The sequence below is a fragment of the Ahaetulla prasina genome, chromosome 1, assembly GCF_028640845.1.
Source record: "Ahaetulla prasina isolate Xishuangbanna chromosome 1, ASM2864084v1, whole genome shotgun sequence".
Classification (NCBI taxonomy): Eukaryota; Metazoa; Chordata; class Lepidosauria; order Squamata; family Colubridae; genus Ahaetulla; species Ahaetulla prasina.
The window spans coordinates 213,396,342-213,423,311 of NC_080539.1; the positions used below are offsets into that span (position 1 = coordinate 213,396,342).

General features: G+C 35.2%; 1 protein-coding gene across 1 annotated transcript in view; it reads right to left on the reverse strand.

The window, feature by feature from the left end:
- Window positions 1-409: 409 nt before the first annotated feature.
- AGPS (alkylglycerone phosphate synthase) overlaps window positions 410-26,970 on the reverse strand; it is a 62,368-nt gene continuing 35,807 nt past the window's right edge. Inside the window, exons 11-20 of the mRNA XM_058189709.1 lie at window positions 26,193-26,320; window positions 23,117-23,168; window positions 21,332-21,408; window positions 19,631-19,743; window positions 16,946-17,015; window positions 16,085-16,146; window positions 14,874-14,963; window positions 13,941-14,040; window positions 12,814-12,871; window positions 410-2,706 (exon numbers count right to left, since the gene is read on the reverse strand). Coding sequence (XP_058045692.1) covers window positions 2,585-2,706; window positions 12,814-12,871; window positions 13,941-14,040; window positions 14,874-14,963; window positions 16,085-16,146; window positions 16,946-17,015; window positions 19,631-19,743; window positions 21,332-21,408; window positions 23,117-23,168; window positions 26,193-26,320 — 872 coding nt within the window. The 3' untranslated portion in view covers window positions 410-2,584. The remainder of the gene's footprint in view (window positions 2,707-12,813; window positions 12,872-13,940; window positions 14,041-14,873; window positions 14,964-16,084; window positions 16,147-16,945; window positions 17,016-19,630; window positions 19,744-21,331; window positions 21,409-23,116; window positions 23,169-26,192; window positions 26,321-26,970) is intronic.

The window sequence follows — 26,970 nt, forward strand, 5'->3', positions numbered from 1 at the left end:
CAGTCCTGAGCAGTTATCACAAGGTTGTATTAAGCATCTTGTCTTGTTTAAAATATTTTCATTATTTAGTAAGAGCACCTGCTGGGAAGTGCTCCTGCTATGATTAGAGCCTCAAAAGCATGGGCACCACACGTGGTTCTATGTCATCTCCAGCAGTTTTGCTCCATGAGGGAAGAAGTTTCTGAGCTTCCTTACCTTCTTGGTACCCTGCATGGTTATGTACATTTGGATGTCTGGTGAAAAATATTGCAACTTCATCAATAAATAATTTTGACTCTATGTGTATTGGATTCTCATGAAAGGGCAGCAAGGTATTACAATGCAGCAATGGAGAAAAATTAAATATGCCATATACCGATATATAGCTTTCACATGTCTGTCAGTATGCCATGAAAAGATAAGCAACAGCTTCTTTATTTGGTGTATTTCTGATTTTTTAATGAACATCACTTTTCAAAATTAGCATTCAGCTAGTGCATATTTTACAAGTAACTCTTGCTAATATGCCAAACGATTTAACAATTAAAAAAGGTTTAGCAAAATAGGCATAAGTAAAGCAATTTACATTGTTCACAGTTATCTGCATTATGTCTTTCTCCAAAAGCCTGTCTACCTTTGTGACTTCACAATTACTTTGATAGGACTGTACCCACATGACACAAGATTATACTTCATGATTTGAACACTCCTTTTTATCTATAAAGATATGGAACATATCTGCAAAGTACACAATTCTGTACAACCTAAGGAAAGAGAGGATTAAGAAAATCCCACCAGTAAAATAAACCAATTGAGCACCTTAAGTGAGACTAGAAATTTGGGGGATAGCATAAATTTGGTCACAAGAGAAGACAACCAGGAAATTAAACTTCTGCTTTAATTCTATCAAAAAGGCAACTTTATTCCCTGTAACACACATTTGGTTTATATTTGGTACTCTACAAAAACAAAATCCAAATCCTCCATGTATCCCTGTACGAGTAAGAAACTAAACTAGTAATGATAAGGATACCTCACCCTAACTCAGAAGTAAAAATGAATGCACATATGTGACCGTCTTTAACTGGAATCCAGTTGGATTCCACCTGCTGACAAACAGTTTTGTACTTCCCTTCTCTATAGTCCCCTGCATCTTCATTAGAATCTACTTTGAAGAATTGGGACTTTAGCGAGATGGAGTCACGGAGTATTTGAGCACCTCTCTCTTTGGCTGACAAAATCTTAACTGAGACCAATGGGCAACTAGATGGAATGATCCAAATAGCCAATCTCTGCTGAATACAATTTTATTTCTGTGGATTAAATTTAGAAAAATGGCTGCCTATTTTGTAACCATCAGTATTACAATATAGTAATGTATAGGTGCCTATTTTAAAAGTATGTTTAAGCCATCTGCTATAGCAATCTTTAAGATTTGAACATATGTTGATTTTTGTCTTGGACCAGATAGCACTCATGTTTCTGAGTTTAGCTACATAGTTAAATTTGTATATTAAACTTCAATTTTATTATGAAAGCAGAATAAAAGCTAAAAAAATGTGTCAAGTACTTTTGTTTATATATGCTTCTTTACAATTAAATCTTATTTCATAATAATGGATTTGGATGGGTGTAACATGTAAACAGTTTAGTCCCAATAAAGCCAGATTGATTTAGGCATGCTTAGTAAAAATAAGAAACTCTAAGGAGCGGCTCTTGGATTAGCATAAAATAATATCCTTTTCCCTCAACTTTTCTTCCAAAAGGAATGTTTGCTCAGGAGATTCTGTTCTGTCATTGACAGAATAAAATTCTAGACCAATTGCATTGTTTTAACTATCCCGTGAAATTTTATATTATACATTTAATTTAAATGCTCATGGATACTTTTAGAAGCTTGGTATTTTGTTTTTGTGGGTAAACAACTTAAACATTGCTTTGATTTGTAAAGGCTGAAATTTCATTTTTTTTTTCCTATTGGAGGATTAGAACTAATAGCACTATTTTTATTCTTAGGAAAAGTTGCCCTCTAAAATAAAATGAAGACCAATTATGAAGTTTGACATTTTAAGTAACAATGAATTCCAATATCAAGAAAGAAAGGTTTACTTTTCTGGCTCAGTAAGGTTGATAAGAGGATTTAAAAACATTTAATTTTTTAAAATAGTATCAGAAAGGAAAATATGTTTTGTCTCCTATCCAAATATCAACCTTTTTTTCTCCAATTGCAGCTTGGCATTGCTTCTATCTGCTTGAACTGTTCCAATAGAAAATCGTACTTCAGTTAAATATACTCCTATTTTTCATCTGCTTCCCCAAAGTGCTTTTCTATCAAGAAAGTCTCCAACCACATCAGGGTTACTCTCAAACATTTTAGCACCTACAGCAGGAAAGCCATCGAAATAGGTTATCAATTGAATGGATCTAACTATACTTTGAACTGATTGCATGTGAACAGTCTTCACTCTGCAACTGAAAGAAGCAATAAAATTTGCAGGGAAGGAAAAGCTTTTGAAACTAAGTCCATGCTATTTTTGGATACTGGGAAAAGCTATGAGAGTCGAACATTATTCTTTCCGGTACTTCAGCATGGAGAGTAACGAGGTTATAAAAGGCTTCCATTCCCAAATATGTTATTGGGGTCCACAAATTGTTTGATGGATTTCAGCATCCCAAAGCCAACGTCAGATACACATTCTTTTAGCCAGTGTTTTCGTAACTTGCCCACTGGAAGAAAAAAACAACAAAAAGTGTCTTTAATATTCACCATAATAGCAGGAACCAATTAATCTTATGGCCATGAATGAACAAACACTGGGTGATAAATGCTTTTATTCAAAAATGAGAAATGTTTTGCTTTATTTGATTTATTGAGCCCACCAGACTATCAAGCTCATTAAGTTCAATGTATTCCCAAAGGAAACCTGGATTCCAGACTGCCTTTTCTCTTTACAAAGTATGAAATTTAGATCAAGTTTAGGCAAACATGATGACTTGCATTAAATATAATTAAACTGCAGCAGATATTTACATGTAAGTAGAGAATTCTGTACTCTGTTTTAAACAAACAATGCAGAGGCTATAATGAACGAGACAAAGTTATTTTATGAAAAACACTCAGGTTATCAAATAAACAAGAAAACACATTTCTCAAAAGTAGGGTGACAGATTTTGGCTGCAGTTCTATCTGTATGTATATTTAGGAGTAATTTCCTCTGAACCCAGTGGAATACTTTATTTGACCAAATGTGAATAGATACACAAGTAATTTGTCATTCTTATTGTACATGCAAAGCAAATAATAATAACAATAACCACAATAATAATACCAATAAAACGGGGAGTCAAGAAAATAATAAGAAAGATAAATAATAATACTACAGCTAAATGGGTTAATAGATGTTAGGCATTGTTTAACCAACATCTAAGTATTACATTTGCATACAAGACCATTGCTAGCTGTCTCTATCTTTACATAACTTTTTTTGGGGGGGGAAGGGGGGGCTTCAAGCCAGTCTTGACTCCTACTGACTGCTGGACAAGTCCCTGTAATTTGTTTGGGAATATTTTTGGAAGCGGCTTGCTCTTGCTTTCTTCCTAAAGCCGAATGGCCCCAAGTCACCCAGCTGGCTGTGTGCCTTTAACTACCACCCCAAGCTGGTTTCTTCCCACAACTTAGAAAATTATAAATATGAATGTAAACTTGACAGTTTATAACACACAAAACTACAGTTGCTTTAAATGACATCAGCTCTATCATTAAGCAAGTATTATAACAGCATTTAATCCTTGACTGAATAAATTGAAGCAGGTGCTGAATACAGCATGAATTTAAACTAAAAGCTCGATGTATTTGTATGAAAAAAAAAAAAGTTGCAACCAATGCCTCTTGTCTTGGCTGCATTAGGTGCCTCCCTCTGCCACCACCCTCAACTAAATCTAGGATGTCCCATGCTTGAGGTAGCTGGTTAAATTGCCTCAGGAATAATGAATGATATGAACACCAACTGAGAACAGAGTATTATTGTTCCTTTCCCCTGCCAAATATCAGCCTGTCACCAAGCTCTCTGGAAGAAAAAAAAAAGCACGGCTGACCAGGAGTGCATTCTCAGCCACCGATGTGCCAACCAGAGCTAAAGAGACAATGAATAGTCTAAGCCACTATACTCCATTATCTGTAATATTGTTTAAGTGAATGTATCCTGTGGATATAGATGTAATTGTCCAAAAAAAGACTGAAAACAACTGGTCCAACAAGCTGGAGCACATTAAAGCCACAGCAGGATGTCCAACAGCTAGCAGGCCTGCCTTTTCCCCACCTCCACAATAATGTGACTCCACCAGGGACTGAACTGATGTCTGAGCAGCCACCAAACAGCCACTGCATATTTAATGAAGTTGCTCACTGAGTGCTGGAAAACAGAAGGTGCTTGGACTGCATCATTAGTTCTGTCACTATGATAATTTACACATCTATCTTGTCACATTTTCTATGCTTTATACTTTTACAATAATAAATCTAGCATACATTTGATTAGCGAACCGGAAAGTAAAAAAGCTGTGCGGCGCACACCGGTGGTCTTTTATGAACATATTTGGTAAAGAAATTAACCCATTTGTAGCATAAAGCTGCAAACCCCGAATGTCAATTTTCACCGTGTTAGAGGCCCACAGTTGCTTTTTTGCAAGTATAACCAGGCAAGATGTCATTTAAAAAAAGATGATTTTATTTTGCCTGGAAAATATAGCGCCGTTTCTCATATAAAATAACAGCTGCACCACCTGACTACATGAATTCATGGGGCAGAGTATCCTGCAGTAAAAGGTGCAACCTACTTTGCTTATTTTCCATAGTGTGTAAATATAACACTGTTTTTTTAAATATCCAAATTATTTTTCAGTTGCAATCACTGATGTACATATGTAACAGACATACATACGTAACACTTTTATTGTGAATCTTTAATCTTTATTCTGCTTTAAGTTTATAGTTACTGCCTTTATTCAAGCTAATTCATTTTAATTAAGACCTTTTTAGGTCTAGTGAAAGACTTAAAAGCGCATTATTTTATTCTGAAGTATTTAATTTCTCAGCTACTGCAAATGCTTGCTTTTATCCATCCATTCAGCCAGCCTCTTAATATCTATAGTGGATTTGCTTCAGTGACATAGCTGAATAACAATTTACGTGAGACCTTGAAACTGCAAGTGAATATTCATGAACATCTCTTCAATAAACACATAAAAATACTGCCTAGCTGATAACTGCTAAATGAATCAATCAAACCATTTTTAATCAACAGAAACAAATACAAATGTGAACGATTAAGCTATCTTGAATATTGTAGGAATATTTAAGAACCTAGCAGTGTTTTAATTGCTTATTTTTATTCCAAGTGATTATTCTATTCAGCTAGGCTCAAAGATGCTACTGTATCTCCTCAATATACTTATATTAACACATTTGGTATATTACAGTGGACTGTTAAATTTAAATAACATGGACAGCCCTAACATGAGTGTTAACTACTGCACTATAATACAGAGACACACACATGCAAGCAAATGACAGCAGTCCACCAATACTGAATAGACTCATCAGTGCAAAATCTGCACTTCTCATGAGTCCTCCTCTGCATTTCCAATTATTGGCAATTGGGAGGTTAGCATAATGGAAGGGAATTCAAGAGAATTTGGAAATGTCCTCTAATCTCTCGGCAAATTTTGACTTCAAAATATAATGCTTTCCCATGGAATGGAAATGTTTCTTTTTTCTGGTTTCAAATTATCCTACGTAGCTAACATTAAATGATATATTTATACACAAAATAAATCCTGAGAAGAAAGCAACAAAGTCATTTGCAAAGGGCAACTATTTCTCATGAGTCAAATTTCTCAAGATTTTATTTTTTTTTCTCCTCCACCCCCAAAAGGGACTGTTAGGAGTAAAGACTTTAGTATAAACTGTCTACTTCCTTCCATAGAAGCAGTAAGTACTATGAAGATTAAGTTAAACATGCTTTATATTCCTTATAGCCTCAAGTCCCAGACTACATCTGTTTTCTTTGATACACAAAACTAGAGTTAAAATAGCTCCATTTATCACAAGATGATTGTGGTAGGCAGACAAACCAGGCTGTCTGTTTCGGGATAGTGAAAGTAACTGTTATTAATCACAATTATAGGGCAAACTCTGAAGAGGAATTGCATCAATATTCTCCCTTCCACATGCAGGAACAAAAAGAAATACTAAGAATGTCATGGTAAGGCCTGAAGGTCAGTAAATAATAATAAAAAAGGATACTACCAATTTAATCCCAAATCATAAATTGCAGCTCAGAGTAAGTATTAAAAGTCACTGCGGGAATTTAACACATGGTATTTGATAGAACTACTACAGAAATCCCTTTCTGCAAAATTGAAAAATACAAAATTCAAAGTTTATTTGAATGCTCTGTCAACGAGCCATGTATTAATCCCAGACTCAAAATATGAAGCAGCCACAATTCTTTAGTCAAAGTTTTAAGGTTTAGCTTCCATAAATACTGCATGCAACATTCTTTTGTTAAAACTTGTTTCCAACTATATTTTTAGTTTTAGAATAGGCAATAAACATAAATAGAACACTTACAGAAATAATACAGCCACTGTTAGCTGCTAAATTTCTGCCTAAATAAAAAATTCATGTTCAAATTCACTCACGAACAGGCAACCTAATACTATGGCGATCTGATGCTATAATTTCTTTCAACTGGTCAGGCCAAGAGAAATGAAAGCCCAAATCATCTGTAGGATAGCTGGTTGCCTGCTCTGCTCAATTGTTCTCCAGATCAATTCTAGACACATCTTTTGAGTCTGCCTACTGGCTCTCAATGTTTGCTTCCAAGGCCGATGCAGGCATTCCCACGAATGCCAACTTCAACATGGCAGCCACAAATCATTGAGCCCAATAGCTCACTTCTCATTCCATTCCGCCCAGGAAGACATTTCAGATTCATGGCGAGTTTCCCAATATCCAGTCTGTAACAAATCGTGAGATATCTGCTCAGAAATGTTACAGAACCAATGCAAACTTAGAGCATTGCTTCTGAGTACTCTTGACTTATATCCTTATAGGGACATTTTGTTCATCTTTAATTGCCCATCTTTAGATGGGAACCCATGTTTTTACATTTATTTTTTATCAGAACGAGTGGAATATCCTAGAACTGAGCTCTTAAGTTGGACCGGTTCAGGCCGTGCCTCCTGCTTTTCTTGTTCAGTTCCCAAGCAATACAAAGCAGAATATCCAAAACAAAAGGAAGCAGCAACTGCTACAAGAAATACAATATGCAGTAAGATATAATCTATCTCTTTTGTCATCCTACAAACTTCAGGTACGTTTGCCTGGATGAGCAGTATTAGTGAATGGGAACTGCATGACAACAGCATGCATTGCCCTTTGCATGGATATCACGCCCAGCCCAGATCCAGGATAGGTGTCTATCCACACCACAGCAGCATGCCTGGTAGTATATACCATGATGGGATTTGGAGGACAGAGATCTCATAACCAATTATTCCCTTTGAGAGCAAAATGATATAGAAAAACAACATAAGTGCATTGAAGACACCATTTTAAAATATGCATTCAGGAAACAACATCTATTTGGCCATTATAACAAAGAGCTGTTAGTCTTGAAAATATATCATTGTAATCCAGGTTGAGGACAGAGGGCTTGCATCCATTACATAAATGATGAAATGCTATCAGGAGCAACAACAGCTATGACAAGAAATCAGAGAAGTTAATTATTTATATACTTGGGCAGATGATCATTTATTTTTATGCATTGGAAGATTTGGGCTCAAAGCTCACCACCCACAGGCAGCCATTAGAAATACAGATTTTCAGATCAGCAGTTTATCGGAACACATACAAGTTGTTTGAAAGGTTCTCTCAGAATCACAGAAAAAGCACTAGAAAGATATTGGCCAAGTGACTTGGGGGTGGGGGGACGGGGACATGCTGGGATTGAGGAGTTTTCTTTGATCAGTGACACGTAAGGGGGAGAATGCTGAGGAATTGCCAACAGGAATAAAACACTTCTGCCAGATATATTGTTATAAAAGAAATGGTGAGTCTTCTGGATTTTAGAGAAAATAGAAATCCATCTTATACATGAAAAATGAGTTCCAGTCACAGCAGGCTGTTAAATTTCTAAATGAAATCCATTAAATACAGCATGAATTATTAGTACAGAAACCGTGAGCCATACAGTATACTGTAAAAGAGATTCAAATATCAGCATAACCCACAGGATGGAAGAATTAGAATTGTAATAATTAAAATCTGAATCTTTAATTAGGATGGAAGTTGCTGGACCACATGATTGATCAGCTTCAAAACCAAAAAGACACGTTTTTTCAAAACAGTATGGCTGAATATCTCATTTCTGAACATTGAGAGGATGAATCCAACCAGTATTGTTTCAAGTGCAATATCTATGAAAACTGTTATGGTCAGCTCCTAAGCAAAAAAGAGAGCATTCTAATGTCAATAGCTGTGCAAGAGCAATACTTGACTCAAGCAGTTGAAGGGAGAATAGAAATGGTTGGACTATGTTGGGTTAAAAGCAGAATAAGTTGCTGATAATTCTACCTGTAACATTGGACTTGTGAATAAAACACTTGGAAAATGGATGGCTTATAAATAACTTTTCCTAAGGTAATTGGAAAGACTTTGATCATTCAAACTATGAACATTTGTTTTTAGAAATTTCAATCTTTAATCATGCCCCCCTTCTTAATTTCCTACTTTTTCCTTCTTTTTGTGTTGATGGACTAACTGAGGCAAAATAGAAGTTGAGATACTCTGTGTTTCCTTGTTATCTGTTGGTATTTTGCCTTTTTACTGAGCAAATACTAATTAGATTCTTTCTTTTCTTTTTCTACTGAAAACACTTTAAGCCCATTCGTTATTCTTCGTATCCTGTGCTAAGGCATCTCAGTTTAACCTTACAGTTGCCTGTCAGAAGCACTACAGTTCTTTCAACATTTCCTTTTTTACCTAGCCCCCTTTCCCCTTTTTTTGTATGTGTTCTTATTTTGTCATTAGATTTTCACTAACCTTTTGTGTAGCCAAAATGTCTTCCACTTTCCTTCTCACTTGAATAGTTGTCTTAGTGACTACATAAATCAGGGGTGTCAAACCCAATCATATCACGGCCGTATCGGGATGGTGGGTGTGGCCTGTGCAGGCAGTATCCGGCCCACAGGCTACCAGTTTGACAGGCCTGACATAAATTCTAAGTCTTACTTTCCCTTACAATCAAGAATTTGAGCATTATACGATCCTTCTCCCACCCTATGTTCCAGTTACTTCCACTTCCTTTTTCTATCTTCTAAATAAGAACTATGTACAAGATAAATTAAGGGTTTTCTGGAATAACTATGCTTGGCAAGGTTTCTCTCTCATGATTCTGAATTTAAGATGAGGCTACCAAAAGAAACAATGAGAAATAAAAAAGTGTACATACCGTATTTTTCGCAATATAAGACGCACTCCCCCCCCCCAAAAAAAGTGGGTGGAAATGTCTGTGTGTCTTATAGAGCGAATACTGTGTTGGGGGGGAGGGGGATTGGTGCGGCAGCATTCATCGCTGCCGCCTGTCACCAGGGAACACTGGAGCAGCTGATCGGTGGTTGGATTGGCCTCCCAAAATACTGATCAGCTTTTCTAGGTGGCGGGGACTGCTGCTGCCACTGATCATTTTTGCCACCAAACGGTGATGGTGATAGGCAGTGAACCCTGCCACCTAGAATAGCTGATTGGCGTTATTCCGGAAGCTTGATCCAACCACCAATCAGCTGTTCAGCAGCGAAGGCTCCACCATTCTCCGGAGGCGGTAGCAGCTCAGCTCAGTTGACAGGTAGTGGGCGCAACGGAGCGGAGCACTGATGAGCTACGTGCTGAAGCTGACCAGGTTGTTTGCTGCAAGGACGCTAGCCAGATGAATACCAGATGGATACTGGGAGGCAGGGGCAGATTTTTTTTCTTGTTTTCCTCCTCTAAAGCAAATGTATGTCTTATGGTCTGGTGCGTCTTATAGTGCGAAAAATACGGTACATAAAATTCCTCTAAAGTCCCAGCTTTCATTCTTTGTCAGACAGGGTTGCTAATTTCCATGTAATCCAATCCTGGCTTATTTCTTTCCCCCCAAAATGTGCACATGGAAGCATTTTACATATCTGCAGGTGTCTATATGCATTTATCATAAGCCACATTTCAAAAAAATGTTCAGGTCAGGAGAAAAAAAAATAAACAAACAACTTGTGAAACAAGGTTCTGCATTTCCAAAATAAATTACTCTTTCATCTGCACACATCCACAATTTCTTTTTGCAAAGAAATAAACAGAAAAAGAAAATTTGGAAATCTGAACTTAGCAGAAATAAAACCAATCAATTAATTTATAATCAGCCTCACTGAATTCAGCAGCTTTAACTTCCAGATCAGTACATAAACTCTTGCTATGCCAGATATTCATCTATTTAGACCAGTCATCTCCATAAAAGTTGGGGTTAAAATTGGGAAGCAATTCTTTAGGCACTGAGCTGTTTCTCCTCTTGCTCTTCTCTTCATACAAAAATTGGGTGTCTGCAATGAAGAACCTCCATAGTGGTTGATGGATATTAAAAATCATCTTGACTTCTTCCATCTTTCCCCAGCTGTGCTGGCTAGTCTAATTTTCAAGAGCATTCAAGCTTTCAACTCAATATCTGCTCCCACTTGCTTTAATTATTAGAAACTCCTGCTCAGTTTTTAATAATGATATCTATTGTCAGAAAATATAAGATTACCACCCCCAATGAAAAAAATAGTCTTCCTATTGAGTAAATATAAGTGTTTTGTAAAAGATTCTCCATTATCATAGTGTAAAATAGCCACTAAGTTAACTGGATTGTGTTTGGAAATAGGCAAGTAGCTAGGTAGACAGGCCAAGAGGTAATAAGAATGATTAACACTTTTTAAAAAAACAGTACTGGGAAGCATTTTGTATGATTTATATTTTTAATCAAATAAGTCAGAGTGACTGGACTAATTAAAATATAAAACAGCTCACAATTATCTTTCAGTCTGTTCACTTTTTCCAATTTTATAATGTAGTTTTAACTCAAAAGATAACATTTTAGAGACTAAAGAAAATATTCTCCTTTTTAAAAGACATGCAGAACCTGCACATAATGGACTTATGGCTGAAAATATTGAGAACTGACATGGATCAGTTTATAAACTTGGCCAGAAATTATAAACGTAACATTTTATATATACATACAGAAAAAAGCTTGGGGATGTAACCTCCGTTCTTTAAGTGGCTAAACATATATAAAGTAACCCAAAAATATTAAATTCTTGTGCTGTATTTATCTTAATCTTACTCCTACTGATCACCTCCCATCCCTATGTTAAAAGACATTTATTAGTTGGACATTCCTCAAAAGTAACAACATTTCTTATACAGTTAGTTGCCACACTAAGTTTGCTTACTGTATAAGAAACTTCAGTCAGCTCTGAAGGTATATAACAATATGGGTCTAAAACAACATATACTGTAAATATTTATAATACTAGGTATGAGAGGTGTGTAAATATTTTAAACTCAAAATGGGTTATTTCAACCTTGATAGAAATATTCCAGATTGACAGTATTCCATTCTTGACAATTGGGGCCAATTTGGGGATAACTGTAGCTATATATTCTGAAACTATTTTTTTGTTTTGTTTACATTTATACCCCGCCCTTCTCCGAAGACTCAGGGCGGCTTACAGTGTATAAGGCAATAGTCTCATTCTATTTGTATATTTTTACAAAGTCAACTTATTGCCCCCCCAACAATCTGGGTCCTCATTTTACCTACCTTATAAAGGATGGAAGGCTGAGTCAACCTTGGGCCGGGCTTGAACCTGCAGTAATTGCAGGCTTTGTGTTCTTAATAACAGGCTTTACCAGCCTGCGCTATTCACCGGCCCATTTGGCCATAATAAACATTACAATACCTTGCAGTCCAAATGCATTAAGACTTTTTCAAACCAACTGGGATTATTGGAAACAATACAAAATCATCTGTATATAGGAATATAGCAAAAGTATTTTACATAAAATACAAAGATGAAAAGGGGGATCAGTAAAGGTTTCAATTGTAGGATCACATAAAAAATTAATAACAAGGGAGCCTATAAAACTTCTGATTCCACCCAGATTAGGCTCGTGTTCTATATATTTCAAAATTATTGACAATTTACTGTTCAACTATGTGTGAGTAAAAACAGCTATCTATTCTGCAAGCGATTCCTCTAATTCAGGGGTCCCCAATCCCGGTCTGCGGCTCAGTGCTGGGCTGCAGCCTGTTTGAAACCAGGCCGTGGAAGTGGTGTGTGTGTATGTGCAGCTGCATTTGTGAAAGAGGGGCGTGCGAAACCATCCCTTCCATCCCCCGCTGCTTCTGCTGGTCTGCCAAGCCCGAAAGGTTGGAAACTACTGCTCTAATTCCTTCTACAGGAATATCAAATACAAAGCATTTTACACACTGACAAATAAGTATACAATTCTCTTAAGTCTCTCTATGTATTAACTGAACATGCCTGACAGATTCGAAAACTGACTTGTTCACCTGTTATGTTCCAGCCACTCTATAAGCTTCCAGGAGAGATGATGAGTGTTTTATTTGCTAATGATGCTAAGCAGTCTAATTGGGCTATAATCTACAGGAGTATCTTTTCTCCTTTACAGATATATGAATCAAAAATCCCTACTACACAGTGAGTAACTAAAAGTATGATCTGTAACAATACCTCCATGATGATGTGACAAACTTCCTCCATTAGCAAGGATTTCATCTCTAGCTGCTGTCTAAAAAGGAATAAAGTAATATAAATTATTCAGTTGTTCAAGCAGGCAAGATAGTATGTTTCATTTAGTCATCAGCAAATATATAATATAAATGAAGGAGTTGTTACATTTTTTACACTTAAATAAGGACGGTAGTTTTACTTGCAATTTACCTTTTGAGAAACATGTTTCCAAAATGTTTTTTAAAAGTCCCTGATAAAAATGAAAACAACTTCTTTCAAAGCATTTTTATTCTGAAGTTCTATGTAAACATAATATTAGTTGCAATATGTATCACAAGTGCAATTAAACAGCAAATGTTAGCACATATTCATCTTCACACTTATTCCATCCAAAACTTTGTTAGAGTTCTGCAAATATCCTAGATTGCTTTTAAAAAGCAAACAAACAGAAAAGCATTGCAACCAAAAATTATGATCTTAATTGGATGATGGGGGTGGACTTGCCCAACAGCAAAAAAATTCTGGGTCAAAATTAAAAAGTGGCTGGAAGAAATAACTAATCAACATAAAAACTGACCTTCCTGCTGGGAATATTCAACATGAAATACAACAAAGAAATAGAATACTTAATTCTACATATAATAACAACTGCCAGAATAGCATACGCACAGAAGTGGAAAAACGAGAATATACCAACGGAGGAAGAAGTTATAAAGAAAATCTTGGTCTGTGCTGAGGTGGATAAATTAACAAAGGAGTTAAAAGAAAAAGAAGAGTTGGAATATTACATAGTATGGAACAAATTGTATAACTGGCTAGAGACTAGAAATACTAGATGATGAAAAATAATAATAATAATTGGATGATGGGAGAAATAGAGGCTAGAAAAAAATTAGAAATGAGGTTAGAACTTGGGGGGAAAAACTTAGGAGGGTTCAACTTGAAAAGAACTTGAATGGGAGAACCATCAGGAAATTCAGGGTTAATGAAACAGATGACCAACAAAGTCATAAAAAAAATCTCCTTAAAGTTATCAAACAGTCAGTTTCACATTTAACTTTGGTTTAGGTAAAGTTTAAACATAAACTTTATCTAGAACATTTAAGTTATTAAAAATGTAGAATTACCTCTATTTCTTCATAAACCCGAATAGGGTCACTAATTCCTCTGTAGTTAAAGCCCAAATAGAAGTAGACACATGCACCGGCATCATACATCTGCGTCACCCTGTTTTATTTGAAGAAAAAAAAAAACACCATGTCAGATCAAGTAACTTAATATTCTTGTGCAGAGTCCAGTTTAAAAATAAACGATATGGTGACACTGGGATGTAATTGTACAAATATTCCCAGAATTTCCAGCAGCAGGACTTCACATTCCCAATGTAACATTTTACTAAGTTAAAAAAAGAGAGTGCAAAAAAAAAAAAAGGGGGGGGGGAAACAGCAGAATTTCTTCTTCAGGAGTAGCAAATTTGTAATATAATGTGGGAACCAGAACAAGAGTTAAACTCAAGTATTTCCATCTCTCTTAAGTTTGGATTATTAAGTTTAAAGTACCCCAGCCAGCATCAGGATATTCTGGAAGTCCACATATCTCAAAATGGCTAAGGTTAGAAAACACTGCATTATAGCGATAACGATGCTGCTGAAGCTGAACTAACTATGGTTACATTTCAGTCTGATCAACAGAGAAAAGTAAAGGTCACACTTTAACTTAGAAACCTGACTTGTTTTGACTAGTGATGATTTAGATTAAGTGCACACTACAGCTTGCATGACAAAATGTGGTGATTATAAACAAGATAAAGGATTGTTGTAATTTAATTTTCTTTGTAGCAATTAGGAGATTCAGCTGATGCAAGTGGGCATCTTAAAATATTTTACAAAAACTGGTCACTAAATAAATAAGGCTACATAGCATTAGGGTTTTGATGCAAAATTATAATGACATGATTTCAAAAGGATTCTGTGGGCGATAAAGCTCATACTCTGGGCCTATATATCACTTATAGGCTGCCCAACTCATTTTAGAACTTAATTTATATGAAGGTGCTTTACCGACAGGTAGCAAATGGTGGGAACTGAACACCTTTTTCTTTGCATTCTCTTGTTATTCTTTCCTTTACATTTTTGCACAGATCGAGAACCCTAAGGATAAAATAGTACAAAAGTTAAAAAAATCAAAATTATTTAACATATTCATTGATAGCATTTTGTGACCAATATAAGAATGGATTTATTGTAAACCAATATAAGGATTAATTCTGGATCATTAAAAGTAAAAATGTGCCTAGACATTCTGCTTGGTTCTTAAATGTACATATTGCCACAAAATAATCAATAAACATTTAATAGAAACTAGAATTATATTTAAACATGTTACAATTTTTATCTTGATTAAAGCTCCCTAAATTTAAGATCTAGATGAATAGTTCTCTTTATCAGGGCTTTTTCCGCCACAGGCAAATTATATTGGCTCTACAGATTCTTCTGAATGTGGTATGGAGAACCAGTTGACAAAGTAAAGGTTACAAATTTGATTACATTAATTGTAAAAGCCAAATGTACATAATGTATATATACTTGGTACTTGAAAGCCACAAGATCAAAAACGTCTGAATAGTTCTAGAGTAGTCTCCTATAACTGAAAGCCTTAATTGACAATAGCTTAGAAATAATGGAAAACATTTGCAAATTAGAATTTGGGAAATGACAAAATCATAACAAATATTAGAAATGTGAAGATGAGTACTGCCAACTTAATAGTCTCTCAGAATCACAAAACCAATTACAGGACTAAATTTAGAAGGTTTTTAGAAGATGATATCAATAAAGCCATTTAATTAAGCTGTTCTAATTGTAAGATTTTGGAAACTATGTTATATTTTTATAAGTTATTCTTATATTAAATTCATTTTTAACTTTGCTTATGCTCATTAGGGCATCACCAGAGAGATGATGACTGTCCTTTTCTTTTAAACAACAAGTTCTTCTATTGGCTCAAAAAGTGCCTGAAGGCAGAAGTTGTTCTTCTATTGGAGGATGGGAAAATTAGGAGCAAAGTGAATAGGTTTCCTTATTTCATCAAGAACCTTTGATGTATTACTACTAAAATAAGTTTCACATGGACTGTCAAATAATATAGGGTTTTTTTACTATTCCAGAAACAATCTTTATTTTCTACAAAATACTTAGATCATTAAAACCTAAAACCACCACTTCTTAATAAATTTTCCAGAAAAAAAACACTGAATAATGTTTTGATTTACCTATCCCAAGGAACGGATGTTTCAAATGATTCTCCTATTATACAATAATCCATGCCAAGATCCTATTTAAGAAACCAGAAATGCCTTGGATTAGTATTCCATCTTAGACTCATATATTTACTATGTATAAATATGCAACTGAAAATAGTTAAGATTACTGAGGCAATAGACCTGCATTTATCTAATTAAATGACTAGGCTCAGTCTAGGAGTATGGAAAATGTATCTGAAACTTAGTTTCAATTTCTTGTCCTATCAAATTGTGTGTAATATGTATCATGGACTTAATGTATACCTTATAAGCAACATTGTAAAACTATATAATTTTATAAAGCACGAAGAAAAAAAGAAGCAAAACAATTCAATTTTCATGAGTATTGTACTTTGAAAGTTCAAAGACTATGTATTTACTATATAAAACCAAAGACAACGGGAAAAAAACGTATAATAAATATAGTAAAAGGATAAAAATTGCAAGAAAATCCTGAGAAAATTAATAGCTAACAATATCACGAGGAGGAAGCAGATGGTTTCTGATAACTACTTCTTGTTACTTTTTTAAAAATCAGCCTTTTTAGAGGTTTCTGAAAAGTGGTATCCTCAAAAGAAGGGTAATGGCCTCTTGGTCCAATGCCAATTAAAGTTGTTAGCAACTTTCAATCACAATTCGATGTACACCACTCAATTTTAATAGCATATGTTCATATGTATCTCCAAGAATTCTGAAGCCCTGAAATACGGGTGCGTTTCTGAACCGAATCAGTTCAGGATTTTTTCTTGCTTTATTTCAATAGCTTTCCCAGGTTAAGCAGAGTGGAAAATTATATATTTATATATTGTTCAAAAAGTAGAATAAACTTACCCTAAGATAAGCAATGATAAATGTCATCATATAGCCTCTCTGTCCATTGTCTTCTCCAGCTGCAAGACCACTGCAAATTTGAAAATATTAAAATATACTTTCTAGCTCTAAAATGTCAACACTAGCCATTCTGAGGATACAATATTAGTACAGGTAGTCCTCCACTTATGATCACAACTGAGCCCAAAATTTCTGTCGCTAAACAAGGCAGTTATGAGTTTTGTCCCATTTTACGACTTGTTGCCAGAGTTGTTAAACGAATCACTGCAGTTGTTAAGTGACTCACATGGTTGTTTAGTAAATCCAGTTTCCCCCATTGACTCTGCTTGTTGGCAGCTGGTGAGACACTGCAACTGTCATAAATACATGCCAGTTGCCAAGCACCTGAATTTTGATCATGTGACCATGGGGCTGTTGCAACAATCTTAAGTGTGAAAACTGGTCATAAGTCACTTTTTTCAGTGCCGTTGTCACTTCAAATGGTCACTAAAGGAATGGTTGTAAGTCAAGAACTGCCTGTACTTTAGTTGCTAGAATTTATATAGATTAAGTTTAGTTCTAGATATAATAATTGACATAAGAAGTTATACACGCATGTGCATATACACACATAGGATTTTCAAGTGACACAAAGTCCATCATTACAATATGTTGATATGGGAACCCTGCAGATTTGCACTGTTTAGATACTTCCACACAATACCGAGACGATAAAGGACAAAGGTTTTTGCTATTTGGCAAAAAATATTATGCAGGATTTGGAGAAAAATCATTTTAAAAGATTGCCAACACAGTATAGTGGTGAAGTTGGACCAGGAAACCTGAATTCAGGTCTGCACCAGACCCCAGAGATGTTGGACCTGTCCCTTTCTGTCAACCGGTCTTTGAATACTCAAAAGGTTTTGGGGTTTTTTTGTGAGGATAACATATGTCAACCCCTCCTCCCTTTCTCCCATAGCCTACCTTAAAGTAGGATATATATGCAATAAAGCAGACTTTTCTAGCCCTCAAATGATGATATTGAATGTCCACATACGGACAAAGCCCATTCTCAGGTATTGAAGTATGGTAAGATTTGGGCAAATAAAATATTTATCTAGGGGGATTTACCTCATGGATATTGTGGTACTCGCAAACATCCTGTTGCCGCATTCTGTCAATTCTCTGCATTAAGTTTATGATTGTTAGTCAAATTCCTCAGAGTAGGAACATTTTGGTTTGTTTTTTAAAAGGACCGTGCTTCGGCTCCACTTGTTGGTGCTAATGAGCACTGTTCTATGGAGGAGTCAGGGGAGTAGGTTGCTAGCGACATGTTTGATTACATGCAGCAAGAAAAGCAGTTTAAACGGGCTTGGGGACGGTTGATGCCATGGAGCTATTTTCTTTCTGCTGTTACTGGCTCTTCAAAGGAGCAAGAACCTGAAAGCCAACTGGGTTTGCAGCTTGATAAAGTGATAGCCAGACACGAGTTAACAGCTGCCTGGTGGGAAGTATAACAACGTCTTTTAATAGCTGGCTGTATTTTCTCCCTTTTTCTCTGGCATTGTGACAAAGAACACAGTGTGCAAAGGACAGTGTACAAGAAAAACCAATACAGGGCTCCTGTACAGAATCAGTAGCTAGAACAACTAATAGAAGTGCTATCTTATTCCTCATTTTGTAGTTTTCAGGCCAAAAGTGAAGCACAATAGATGTACAGATGTACATAGAGACGTACAGATAGGATACGGAGCAAGAAATTAATAGGACAGCCCATGTTAATCGCAAATTGATTGTGAAATTATATTTATATATACCTATATACACACACACACACATATACACACACACACACACTCTCTTTCTATACTTCAAAAGTACTTCTTTGCATCTGAATGTTTGGGGATGTTTTGGAACAAACCTTTTATAGAATAACATTAAAAAGTAGAATGCTGTTAGCAAAACCTGTAAAACAACTGAAGCTAACAAAAGATGTGCTTAGCAGTAGCAATGCTGCTATTTTTTTTTCTTAAATAGAAAATAAAGTTGTTGTAATCTGAATAAATATCTTCACCATAGTTTCATTATCAGACCCATAATCAATCAAACCAGCTGGACACAAATTACCCTTCCATTACTCAGCTTATAAAAGTGAAATGTTTTCTGTTTCCTTGCAACAGCACAGAGCAATAGGTGACAGGAGGTGGGATATATATAATTAATCAAGTTCTGTTGATTAAAGACAGACAATTTCCTTTTTAAAACAGACTTGTTCATTCCAGCTGTAAGTCAATAATGAACATTATTATATCTTAATCTCTAAACATTACTCTCCTTCCCTGTATTGACTCATTTAGTATCAGAAGTTGCTTTTAAAAATTAGAAAAAGAAAACTATTATAAACAGACATGACTTCAGCTGAATGAGATAAGTATTTACATTTTGTTGTTAATAGTTACGGCTTTGCCAAAATGCACACTTAGGCAAACTAATAGCGATAATATTTGCAATATTTATTATAAAAACATAATTACTGAATATGTGCAGCTAAAAAGACTCAGAACAATGTTAGTTTGTTCTCACTTTTCCATTTTCTATAACTGAAAAATGTGTGACATCCAAGGGTCCATCCAGTTCTACTTAACTCTGAAAAGGTTTTAGGATATGAAATGAAAAATAGCAGTAATAAAATTTTAAAAATCATACCCAAATTTTGCAGCAATATCATAAACCTGCTTTTCGTGTTGGAGGACTTTCTCTCTGTCACCTTCAAAGACCAACGTAGCAACACATAATACATTGGGATCAAATCCTTTGAACTGTGGAAAGAAAGCACCTGCATTAATTATATTACTGTAACATGCACAGCAAGATCTCAGTTATTACTGTCACTAAATTCATTTTCATATTACTTTTGATAAGATCAATTTCAAAAGTAAGAAGAAGAATGACTTTTTTTAAAAAAGGATGAAGTTGAGAATTCACTTTTTGAAGTTTTTCAGGCTGAAATAAACTAAAGTATAATTTCAACTACCAAATACCAACAAATATCATATTTCTTCAAGAAATATCCAGAAATAACAAGAGGCCTGGTAGCTGGAGAAAATAACAAGGACAGCAGATTCTGATGTTTCATTTCTATTGGCATGGAAATGCAGAACAAAAGGGATCAATCACTGTCTCATGTTATAACTTATCTCCTTCCCCCATTTTGGGTTTCAGTGGTAAAGAGGATGCTAACTTTATACTTGGGGGAAGGGAGTTATGGTATGCTTAATATTGGATTATCTACAAAGCTAATAATGTGTTTTTTACAGGTTATAAAATTGTTCTTAATGCAGAGTTATTTTTTCCACAGAGAAAGACAATATATTGCCCCTAACCAAGATTTAATACTATATTTGAATGATGGAATTCTATATTTCTGGCAATATGATAATGCTACACTGTAAATGGCTCGAGAAAAAATTTAGAAGACAATATAGAATGTTTTATTTTTGACCCTACTGAAGGTTTTGTTAAAGAATGGATTCAAGAGATGTGTTCTTTGTCGATATTTGAAATAAGAAGATGGAGCAGTTTGTTTCTACATATAGTCTGGATTTAATAATATGTTAAAGAACTGAGATAGTTGTATATCAATAGTGTATGATAGCATTATCACTGTTGTATTATTTTAATTTTTTTGCTAAACTTTACTATGAAAACTTACAATATATTTCTGAGCTCCATGTATCACTCACAATATCTCACTAGAAAAAACTCTGGGGAAAAATCATTTTAAAAACATTCCAAATTATGCTGCATTTAAAAAAACAAGCCCAACTAAAGATTTGGGTTTATAGAGGATATCATAATTTAGATCCCAATCATACTTTAAGAAAAGCACCAGTTCAGTCCTAAGTTCAATTGTCCCTTGTAATACTTTCCATCTCTATAGCTCACACTTCAATCAGTCTCTAGTGGCAGCTAGTCCATAATTGCTCCCTCAGGGCACCATGCACTCCTTAAATGTCTGCTCTTCTTGTCCACACTTCACCCTAAAAAACCCTTTAAGCAGCCTAAGCCAAACCAGCAGGTCCTTCCTGCTGGCCTGCTCCAGGTAGGACTATTTAAAAAAAAATAAAAATAACATCCTAAGTTAAGTTCCAACCACATCACCTCACTTAAAATGGAATACTCAAAACAGTTTGAGTAACTTAAATTAGAATGAGATATTCAAAATATTTTTCCATTCAAAATAACCACATTTGGGATTGCAAAACACATGCGTTTTTGTTCATCTGCAAACCATCTGACACTGTTCGCTATCAAACGGACCCATCCATACTAAAACTACTTTCTGTGAAACCCACAAAGCTATTTAAAATGTGTATTTTTTTTATTGCCAAGATTAAGATTAGATACCTTCGTGATGTAAAATTTTTTCAGTCCATCCAGTAGTGAAGTAAAAATAGATGCAACCTGTGGTTTAAGGGCATGACCTTGCCAAGAAAGAGGAAAAAAAATTGTAAGAAACCAGAAAGATGAATAAAATTCAGATATGCATAATGGGAATGTATGCAATACGCTAATTATTTGGATGCATGCATATGTACTTGAAACCCGGGAAATTTTGAGATGTAGGGTGAAATAAAGCATTTTTGCATAAACTTCTAGATCTAGCATTTCATGATATGTAAATTATACACCACATCACTCTAGCCTACTTCCTGGATTTATATTCTCTGGTATAACTGTATGGTAGCCTTTTCAAGACTCAAGCACACAAAGAATGTGGAACTTAATTCTCCTCCACATTCTCAGGGCTTTGGGGGGGGGGGAAATCACAAACAGCACTGAGCATAAGGTAAAAGGTTTTAGGCAGTGGTAAAATCCAATGTTTTTTACTACCGGTTCTGTGGGCATGGCTTGTTGGGCATAGTGTAGCTTGTTGGACGTGCTTGTTGGGCATGGCAGGGGAAGGATACTGCAAAATCTCCATTCCCACCCAACTCTGGGGCCAACCAGAGGTTGTATTTGCTGGTTCTCCAAACTACTCATAATTTTCGCTACCGGTTCTCCAGAACTTGTCAGAACCTGCTGGATTTCACCCCTGGTTTTAGGTCAATCTCTGCTTATTCTCTGAACTTTAGCCAAGTTCAATTACTTCCTTAAACTCTTAATGAACTGGCTTTTACCGTTATTGCTGCTCCTACACTTGGGGCCTTCTCTTTGGGGATTTTTTGTTTCTTGCCTTGCCTTTTCTCATGAGAGGGGAATTTTTCTATCACCCTGTTTATACTCTTCCAATTTCATAATCACAATAGGCCTCACCAATTCTCACCAAATACATCAAAATGCAAAGAGGGATTAGAATATTGCAAGTGCCATATAGAATAGAATATTGCAACTGCAACCTTACCAACAGAATACTAATGCTAACAAAGCTTTTTAAAAGTAGAGGATTGTCCACCAGCATGTTATGTTTCTCATAGGACATCTGCTCCACGTGGAATAGTACTTATTTTCTTTTCTTAAAGCCTATAAATGGATCTGTGACTAACGTTGGGATTGCACATTTAATTTTTTTTAAAAAGTTTGTTGCATAATCAAGTACTTGTCCCAATTAACTGTTCAAGAAATTTTAATCTGATTAATCTAACTAAACAAATCACTATTATCGTCCTGGCATGTTTTAGCAATATGTAGTGATGGCTGCCTCTTTACGGTAGTGAGTAACTTACTACAGTAAGAATGACTTACACATCATGTCTTAGTTTCCTGACTGCAATGTTGGGCTACAATTTAAGATTAACAATTTGATTAACATCAAAGGAAGCTTACCCAAGTTCTCAAGAACAATTTAGGATGTGTCTAGGAACTCGAGTATATTGTATGCGATTTTTGAGATTAAAGCAAAAAAACGTTACTTATAAAAACAAGTTGGTACCTATCACTAGCTACTGCAGTTATAAGAGCACATGCTTCATGTTGTTTTGTGATAACCTGGATAGTTCTTTGAATATTGACTTCAAAAATGAGCTATGATGATTAACATCAGATGGATAAGACAGTACAAAGTTGCAGCACATGAAATAAGTACAGGAAGAATAGACAGTATATTCCAGGATGCTGCTTCCAAGTCACTACTTACAATTAAGGAAAGTCTGGTTACCAAAACAATTCCTAAAAATTTTGTTAAAAACCTACCAAACTGAAACTGTACATTGTCCATCAGGCGAATGGATGCAGGAGCACATCGCTATGGGAAAAGAATAAAGAATAGTGGTGAAACATACAAATTAAATTATATCAATGCGCCTGAAAAAACCTGCCATGGGAATAAGTACTGCTGTTTGACCAACATTGAACTTCTGCAGAGGGTTTTCATCATTCAGTAAAAAGATATTCAATAATTGTTCAACACAGGGAGTAAAGTCTAATGTTTTACATTTTGAATCATAATATATTGTTATATTGGCTTTTTAAATAAGTTGTAGATAATTCAAATATATGAGATTCAGTACTATAAAAGATTTTAAATACTGTATTGAACCACAGTTAACTACACATGTTTGAGGAGAATACTTTCTAAAATATATATATTTTTGTCTTTTAATGAGCCCATAATCCCTTGCATCGGGGTGAAGTCAGGGCAACTGAATGGAACCGAGTGCATACTGGCCGAATGCCCTTTCTGTTGCCAATGGAGTGTTTGCAGCTGATATTTACTCATTGTTCCCAGAGAGAGAACTATCTGCCGCTATCTAGGATCGAACTCACGAACTCCTGATTGTGAGGTGAGAGCTCCACCTCTAGGCCACTGCACCACTCAACTTTCTAAAATATAATGCCATATCAAAACACAAGTTAATTGTAACAAGTCAAAAACCACTTCAAAAATGTGATAGCAAAGAAAAATCTTGTTGCTTAAGTCTGAAGGATGAATTCAACCACCAGTTTCCCTTGGTCAAACAGTAAAATGTATATTTGTGTGTAATTTGCTCTCCCTCTGCAATCTGACCTGTAAAATCTGCCCTGGACAATTAGGTAGCTCCCTTGAGCAGGTTTTAGGTAGGATGCCTGGCCACGCTCTCTACATGGGGCTCCCCTTGAAGAGTACCCAGAGGCTCCAGTTGGTTCAGAATGCAGCTGTGCGGGTGATAGTGGGAGCCACACGTTGCTCCCATGCAACACCTCTCCTGCGCAGTCTGCACTGGCTACCTGTGGTCTTTCGGGTACACTTCAAGGTGTTGGTGACTACCTTTAAAGCGCTCCATGGCTTAGGGCCAGGGTACTTACGGGACCGCCTGCTGTTACCGAACACCTCTCACCGACCTGTACGCTCGCACAGAGAGGGACTCCTTAGGGTGCCGTCCGCCAAGCAATGTCGGCTGGCGGCCCCCAGGGGGAGGGCCTTCTCTGTGGGGGCTCCCACCCTTTGGAACGAACTTCCCCCTGGACTTCGGCAACTGCCGGACCTTCGGACTTTCCGCCGAGAACTGAAGACCTATTTGTTTGTTCGCGCAGGATTGGCATAGGATTTTAATAGGATTTTAATTAGTTTCAATGTTTTAACATTTTAAAATTTGGGTTTATTTTAAATGTTTTAATTCGGCCATCTGTAAAATAAGTTTTTTAAATTATGGTTTTATGTGTACCCTGTTGTTGTTTTTATCATGGCTGTAAACCGCCCTGAGTCCTTCGGGAGAAGGGCGGTATAAAAATTTAATAAATAAATAAATAAATAAAAATAAAATTGTGATTGAAGGCAGGGAAAACGTGCTTGGATGTTAAATTTCATCCAAAGAGGTACACTTGCAAAATCAGAGGTTCATAGCAGATATTTTAAAAATAGTCAAAAGATGACCAGAGCAGATAAAGAATAAAAGTAGTAAAAAGACAATGGAAGATTTGAGCATTTAAAAAATACTGTGCCATTCAAGAGTAGAGAGGAGAAAGTATAAAACATGTATCAAAATATATACAAACAAATAGAAAAACAAATAGAAGTGTGCTTGTACAATGGACTGTTCCATGTACTGTATTCTTTTCTTCTCCAAAAATGTCCCTGTGGTTTCAAAGAATAGCATAAAATCTGATAGTATTAAGAAATGGGGAAAGAGAGAGGGCATTCGCCTTTTTTTAATTAGACATCTGAAAGGAATATAAATGAAAAGAAATAAAAGATAGGGAAAAATGAATAAAATACAAAGAAGTAAACAAAAATCTGGGAGATTACAGCTTTACAATGTATCATTAACTACCTATCCATTATAGATTATAATACGGTACTTTAAAAAAGTAAGACTCACTATTAGATTTTAAAATAAGAATGCTGCTTGAAATTTGAAGTTTCTCCAGTTTAATATTTTTATTAGGTCTCTATTTCAAAATTATATTAACCAGGCTTTTATAAGAAAAATACTGATTTTAAGGTAACGGCAATAAATGAAAAGCCTTTTCTACTTCTGAAAATTGCCTACTTATCCCCTTTCCTTCTTATATCTTAATTCCTTAGATTTATCAGAATAACAGAGTTTGAAGGGATTTGGGGGGGTTTCTAGTCAAATATAAATAAATATCTTAAAATATTTTTAAAAATATACTTAACGGTGTTTTTTTAGAAAAACCTGTTGTTCAGTTATACAAGAAAACATCTTCTAAATCCTTTTTAGCACTGATAGAAAGTTTAACAATTTGAAAAAAACCCCACAATAAAATAACTGATGCCACTTCACTTCCTAGAAGAGGACATTTTATGTTTTAAGTAACGTAACTCCAAACATGCAAACAATAATATTTCTGTATTACATGAAAATAGTCTATATCTAGGTTTAATTACTTTGATTTGATATAAATTGGATTTAAAATACTCAGGACTAATTAAAGACCTGCCGATTTTGGTAAAATTTACTCAGTGACTTAATCTCCACCACCTCTCTTCCACTTTAAGATTGTTTTAAATGACAAGGCAGAATTGGAGGGTTGTTTTTTTTTTAATAAAAAAGTAAATAAAACGTTTAAATATTAAAACCATATTGACACAGGAAATAATTCTATATTTATTATTCGTGGCATCAAGAGATCAATTCTCAAAAATGTAAATGTTTTAAACATTTCACCTAGCCCTCTTTGGAATTGATTGACTTGCAGTTTTAAACAGATTCCTCAGCCTGAGAGGCAAGTGGAGTAGGGCACAAGCATGCCATCTAGTGAAAGTACTTGGTACTGCAGCTTTTTAAAAAGTGCAATGAAATACAATTTGAAGACAAGATTACTTTACCTGCTTTGCTACTTCTCTTAAACAGGCCACCCCTTTCTCAAAGTTTGGAAATACTACAGAGCCATACTTTTGGTATTCAGGGACTGGTCGAATTTTTACTGTAACTTCTGTTATCACTCCAAGGATTCCTTTATAAAAAGAGGAAAATAATCATTTTGCTACTGCAGCTGAAAGATATAGAGAATTTTATGATTTCATACCAATATCCAAAATTCTATTCCACATATTATTTAAAGTCATTAAAAATAAAAACCACACGATAGTGTAGTTCATTTCTTTAAATGTTTCCCATCTTTAAAATTCCAAATGATAATGTACAGGGAATGCAGTATTTCTCAAACTGTGAGGATTAGCCTTCCAAATATAATAGTATTTATTCACTATAGCATATTATAAGACTAAATTTTTAAAACAGTATTAAAACTGTTATTCAATCTTCTAAAATGTAACTAAAACTCAATCTGTGAAATAGATTTGTCAAAGGACCCAGCACAAAGTACTGCTCTAGCACTCATTAAAACGAGAATAATTCACACGATTTGGTATAAGCAAAACATCTAAATATGTTTTTACTTGCAAATATAAGTTATTTAAAATGGAAATGACTTCTGACTTCAAAGAAAAAGATAGACATATTTCGAAAGAAACATTTGCAGGTCTATGCAAATGAGCTCACAAAAGAATGTTGATGCCCAATAAACTACTGCCTGTTTCAAAATCCAATCAACCTTAGAAACTATGTGAATACAGTGGCTGTGTGATGATACATATACCATGA